Below are 6438 nucleotides of genomic sequence, written 5' to 3'. Positions count from 1 at the left end.
TACTTTTTTTTTTTTCAGCTAGGTATATGTACCATTCTATTGGGAGTACCTACTTTAAGTATTGTTGGCACTACATGTGAGCAAATCTTTTAATAAAAATTTGAATCTTGATTTGTGATAATGGTTAAACTAGCTTCTCCCCTAACTTAGTTGTGAGATTGGATGGACGTAGTTTCTTGGAATTTGTTAGCCATGGCTAGGGGTGAAAACAAACCAGACGGCCTATTAGGAGTTTATGGCCTGGCCTGTTTTCCAAAAGAAATAGGCTTAAGCCTGTTTGAATACCTGTTTAATTAAACAGGCCAGACTTAGGCTCTTTAAAAGGTTTATTAAGCCTGTTAGAAATTTATAATTATAATATATGAAAAAATTAGTTAATAGTATTATTGTTAATGTGCTCTTTTAATGTATTTTTTAATTTTAATATGTAGTTAATAGTTTAATCCTTCCTTAGATTTTGAAGTTTAGTTGGCAAGTGAAGATAAAAATATAATTTAAAATAATAATATTAATAAATAATGTGATCCTTAAATCTTAAAAATATAAAATAAAATAGGAAAGAAAAATTCTGTTCTAAGAATGATAAATTAATTAACTTATGTGTTATGTTAATTAAATTATGATACCTTCTTTATTCATTGTAAAATTAATAGTTTTTTTCTCTTTATTTATTTGTCTTAATTTTAATTTTTGTGTGTACTTAAACGTAGTCTTGTTCTAAATTTTAACGTACAATTACAACTAGTTTTTAATAATATCTTTGTAAATTGTAATTAAGATTTAAAATAGTACTTATAATACTAAAATTTAAATGAAAAACAAGACTAAAAAAATTAATTATTATGTATGCTTTTTTTAATCTTAGATTTTTTTTAAAAAAATATAACTATAATTTGAATTTTTTAAAAATACAGGCTTTTTAACAGACTTCAGGTCAGGCCAGACTCAGGCTGAAAAATAAGCCTGTAACAGGCCACAGGCCAGGTGCAGCCTGATAGGTTATAAATAGACTTGGCCTGTTAAGAGTAAGGCCTTGGCCTAGCCTAGCTTTTTCTACCTTTTTTTCTTTTCCTATGACTTCATCGCCGCCTTCTTCTTTTTTTCTCTTCCCTTTCTACTCATTGCTTCTTCTTTTTCCGTGTTTCCCTTTGGGGTTCGTTGCTTTCCTTAATCCCTTGCTTCTTTTATTTGATAGCTCTCATTCTTTTTATATTTTATGCTTTCTCTTTTCATTGATATATGTTAATTCTTTCCTTCCAGTTTTGTTCTATGGTTGTGTTGTACTCCTTTAAATTATTTTTTTTGTGCTCCTGTAACCTATGACAAGCTTTGCTCTCCAACTTCACTCCATCAAGGTTGTCAACTCACTCTTTGTGTGGCTTGGAAGCCCACTTCATCTTCCCTGCAAAATTATGCAGAGTCCATTTTCAATAGCTTAAAAGCTATCAACACTGTGGGTCGCTAGTATGAGTTAGTGGTCCGTGGTAGCGTTCTACCTTGTCCCTTGTATCATCACTGTTGTTAAGTAGTTACCACTCTTACATTTTGGGACTTCGAGCAATGTTGGTTTTGGTGGTGCTGTATGGTTAGAGAGACAAGACTCAAGTTTTGGCTAGTCTTCGAAGTACTGGCCATCATGTTTTTTTTTTTTTTTTTATGTTTCCTTTGTATCTGCAATATGCTATTTTCTTGTTTTAGTATTAGGCCGGCCTTCTCTTCTAGTTTTTTGGGCTTTGCTCACATTAACTATATGTGATAGGTCAGATTTTTTATGTGTAATCAAAAAGCCCGTGAGATTGGCTTTCATTTTTTCTTCAATAATTTGAACATTGGTGTTGGGCTTTGGCTGCATATGTGGGACGGGCTTCAATCCCACGCCCATCTCTGGGCTTCCAATAGCATCTTCACGCTCATGGTCCTAGAACGTGGGCCATTGGGCCTCCCATGTCTTGTGGATCATGTGCTCTGAATTTGAAAACTTGCGTGGACTCTTGATCCCCATCAGAGTCCATATCTTTTAATATCCAACCTAACAATCTTTTTTTTTTTTGGGGATAAAAATGAACATAATATTAATAATCAATAACTAAATAGATGCAAAGATCCGAGTCCACAATACACTAAAACTAAAACTAAAACACGATAAGAGCAAACCGAAACTTAATGTTGCCCGTAATTTAAAAGCTAGAAAAGTTAAGGGCAATTGATTGGAACTTTATTCAATCATGCTCATCATCTACTTAAGGTGCGGATTATAATAGTCTTCCAAGGCACAAATATTTCTCTCTCTTTTTTGTCAGAGTTTCTTTCTTCTTATTAAAGTATTTAACTTTCAACTTCTCTTTACATTTGAAATATTTATATTGAATATAATATAAATGACATGCTTATATTATGTAATAATTTCTCAGTCTGAAAACCGAAAATTGATAAAAGCACACAAGTCAAACGCCGATTGGAAACTGAAATCATTTTATTAAGCATATAAATACGGAATATAAATTTTTTATTCATGAAATAATTTTTTTATTTGTATTTCAGTTTATTCGAATTACATCATATCCACTTGCATGTATTTCTCTTGTTGGGCTTAAGTCAATCAACCCGACAACCCACCAGGAAAATCCCATCGCAATTAAAAAAAAAAAAAACGACGATGTTAAGAGTTAGGGGTATATTGGGAAATTGCCATGCTAGTACCACATTATGGTACTTTGAGAAGTTAAGGAACCCTCGGTTTGTTTTGCAGTTCCTATATACTCACTTTACCCATAGCCGCTCTTTCTCTTCTTCTCGACTCCGCGGCGTAGATCCGAGGAGTTTGGGAAACCCTAACTGCTCTTTGAAACCATTCTCATCTTCGATCAAATACCGCCCTATAGCAGTCTTTTGGCCCTCCTTTTTGTTGGATCAACTTGCAATTTTCATCGTCAAAAGGTTGTCCCCTCACCCCCCTGTTTTTCTCCGATTTGATTGTTGTGGAATGGTTTTGTCTGTTTGGACTAGTTAGGTTTTTCTGCGTTTTCGATTGATATCTGGTTAATGATTGGTTCTGTTTATGCGGCCCTGGCCTGATAATTTTGTTTTACTTGTTCTGGGTGATTGTCTGTTTTTGCTATTTCGATTCATCTTTGATCTCTGGTTTTACTGTGGTAGCTTTTCGTTTATTAATTAGTGTGTGTTTCTGATAGTCATGTCCGTGATTTTGTTTTTATACCTTTCCTGTCTTGGGATCTTGGGCAGATCAGGATTAGTATTGATTCGTTTCTTTTTCTTCTTTAATGATTTAAAGAGAAAAGCTGATCGAGCTACCAATTTACTCTATCCCATTTCCTGGCCTGATACTCAACCTTTTTGAACTCCTTAGTTTTCAGATTAGCTCATTTGATAGTGACCTATAAGTAGTAAAGTAAATCTTTTATGAATCTGTAAAAATACGTTCTCCTTTATCCGCTTCCCACTAAATAGTATAAGCGAATCCATGCTTTTTAAGATAATCATACTGGCATCCATGTCTGTATTTAGGCAGTAGGTTACTTAAAAGTGAAGGTATTTGGTGAGAAGCTGGACTGGTAGGTTGCGTAATATGTTGTTGCGATTGACGCCTCTCTTATATGAAAGTGCTGGGCGTATTTTGCTGCATCCCTTATTCTTTTCTTTTTACTTGTTAGGAGCCATGACCTGCCGTTCACTTTGAAACACTTTTATTTTTATTATTTGGTAGTTATGGATACTTAGGTTGTCAGACAATGGTTCTTTTTTAACGTTCCTTCAAAATTTTTCCTGATGATTTAGATTTTTTTGTTTTGTTTTGTGTCAACTGTATTCGTCCATGCAGATGTTTTCGTTTTTATACTGGCGCTTGGCCTACGCATTTTCACTGCCATAACTTATTTGTTATAAATAATTCTTTGCATCTTGTAGTCATGGCGGGAACAGTACCTGAGGGTTCACAGTTTGATGCTCGTCAATTCGATGCCAAGATGAGTGAATTGTAAGAACTATTGTCCTTTAACTAGTTACAAACATGTGTAATCAGGATTTCATTTATGATTTGCCTCTTTACAATTGGGTGAATCATTGCAATAGAATGCTCATAATCTCTACTTGATGGTGGTAATTTGTTGATTTCAGACTTTCAGCTGATGGGCAGGACTTCTTTGCATCTTACGATGAGGTTTATGATAGTTTTGACGCTATGGGCTTGCAGGAGAATCTCCTGAGAGGCATTTATGCATACGGTAGGTTATTACTATTCCCTTTTGTTCCTGATTTTTATTTCTTTTCTGCTTAGTCCCAAGATTGATTTCACTATTTCCTCTCAATTTTCCTGACCAGGTTGTTTGTCATTCTGAACTCTTGCTTTCTTCTTTTCTATGCTATTTAATTTTCCTTCCCCAATATGATTGCAGACGTGGTATTTGTCTTGATTTGGCCTTACGTTGATGTGTTGCATTTGGCTATTTTCTCGCTGCATATTTGTTTGTCTAAATTTAAATTTAAATTCCTATAATAATTTGTTTATGCTGTAGGTTTTGAGAAGCCGTCAGCCATTCAGCAAAGGGGAATTGTTCCCTTCTGTAAGGGACTTGATGTGATTCAACAAGCTCAATCTGGAACGGGGAAGACGGCAACTTTTTGCTCTGGAATTTTGCAGCAACTTGAATATGGTTTGATGGAATGCCAGGCTTTGGTTCTAGCCCCAACTCGAGAGCTTGCACAACAAATTGAGAAGGTTATGCGAGCACTGGGAGATTACCTTGGTGTAAAGGTACATGCATGCGTGGGAGGAACTAGTGTCCGTGAAGACCAACGCATTCTCTCCAGTGGTGTTCATGTTGTTGTTGGTACTCCTGGCCGTGTATTTGATATGCTGCGCAGGCAGTCACTTCGGCCAGACTACATCAAGATGTTTGTATTGGATGAGGCTGATGAGATGCTTTCCAGAGGTTTCAAAGACCAGGTCCTTGTTTAACTTCATCTTCATTTTCAATGTTACATTAAACTGTTATATATTGTGTATAAAACCCTTCCAGAGTAAGTTTTGGTTGTTATTTGACCATTCCTTTGTGCTGTTAGGCAGCTTTGACGGTATAATTAAATGTTGGCTGTAGAATTCCAGCACTTTTTTTTTTAAAAAAAAAATTGTTTTCCCTATATCGGTGTATGCAAGGGTATTTAGCAGTTAACGGTTGGTTTTGCTGTTTTCAGATTTACGATATATTCCAGTTGCTGCCAAGTAAAATTCAAGTGGGAGTTTTCTCTGCCACAATGCCTCCTGAGGCCCTGGAAATCACGAGGAAATTTATGAACAAACCTGTTAGGATCCTTGTGAAGCGTGATGAGCTCACCTTGGAGGGTATAAAGCAGTTTTATGTCAACGTAGAGAGAGAGGAATGGAAGCTGGACACGCTATGTGATCTATATGAAACATTGGCTATCACTCAGAGTGTCATTTTTGTGAACACCCGAAGGAAGGTTGATTGGCTCACTGACAAGATGCGAAGCCGAGACCACACAGTGTCAGCAACCCATGGAGATATGGACCAGAACACTAGAGACATTATCATGCGTGAATTCCGATCTGGTTCTTCTCGTGTTCTGATTACAACGGATCTCTTGGCACGTGGCATTGATGTCCAGCAAGTGTCCCTGGTTATCAACTATGATCTCCCGACCCAGCCTGAGAACTATCTCCATCGTATTGGTCGTAGTGGTAGGTTTGGGAGAAAAGGTGTTGCCATCAACTTTGTGACAAAGGATGATGAAAGAATGCTGTTTGACATCCAGAGGTTTTATAATGTGGTAATAGAGGAGCTGCCATCAAATGTTGCTGAACTCCTCTAATGAGATTTTGTCTTGCCTTAGTATTAGAGCATAGTTGGATTCTGTTTGGTAAGTGTTATGTAATATTTCTTTTTCTTTTCTTCCCTTTTTCCTGTTCAATTTCTACTTCTAAACCTTATTTAAATGTCCTCTAGTAATTTAATTTTAATTCACTCGTCTTAATGTCCTCGAGATGATTCTTGCATTGTGGAGGTTGATTATTGTCCATCTTTATGGCTATAATTACACTGTTTTGACCGGCAATTTTTTTTTCCTTAATTGTTTAGGTTTTTATAGAAATGTAACATAAAGGTAGTTTTTATTTTGTAGAACTCGTTAGGTTTGCAGAGGTGTCCTTGGATTTGGCAAGAATAATACCTATTTGTTAATTTTTCCCCCCCAAAAAAAGGTGATTTGAGTTAAATTAAGCATTTAAATTATTTTAAATAGCTTATCAATATAAATTTATTTCAGCACGTTCTTGTGTTTAAATTAAGTTCTGATAACGTCTTCGTGCTTTCATGAACTTTATTATGTTTAGCCTGATTAAAATGATTATTATAATCTCAAATAAATTGGCCCACAATATTAACGAGATTAAGGGTGTGTTTG

At 35.5% G+C, this 6438-nt stretch overlaps 1 protein-coding gene across 1 annotated transcript; it reads left to right on the top strand.

Annotated features, from left to right (window-relative positions):
• Positions 1-2753: 2753 nt before the first annotated feature.
• LOC114744923 (eukaryotic initiation factor 4A-15) lies at positions 2754-6038 on the top strand. The gene is made up of 5 exons (XM_028933069.1): positions 2754-2937; positions 3925-3994; positions 4135-4241; positions 4533-4963; positions 5212-6038. The coding sequence occupies exons 2-5, from the start codon at positions 3927-3929 to the stop codon at positions 5845-5847; spliced, it is 1242 nt and encodes a 413-aa protein (XP_028788902.1). The 5' UTR covers positions 2754-2937; positions 3925-3926; the 3' UTR covers positions 5848-6038.
• The last annotated feature ends 400 nt before the right edge of the window (positions 6039-6438 follow it).

The sequence above is a fragment of the Neltuma alba genome, unplaced genomic scaffold (genome assembly GCF_004799145.2).
Source record: "Neltuma alba isolate B1F8T4 unplaced genomic scaffold, ASM479914v2 tig00004487_pilon, whole genome shotgun sequence".
In the NCBI taxonomy this organism is placed as follows: Eukaryota; Viridiplantae; Streptophyta; class Magnoliopsida; order Fabales; family Fabaceae; genus Neltuma; species Neltuma alba.
The sequence above is the reverse complement of the archived record's forward strand: the minus strand, read 5'-3'. Positions and strand labels throughout refer to the sequence as shown.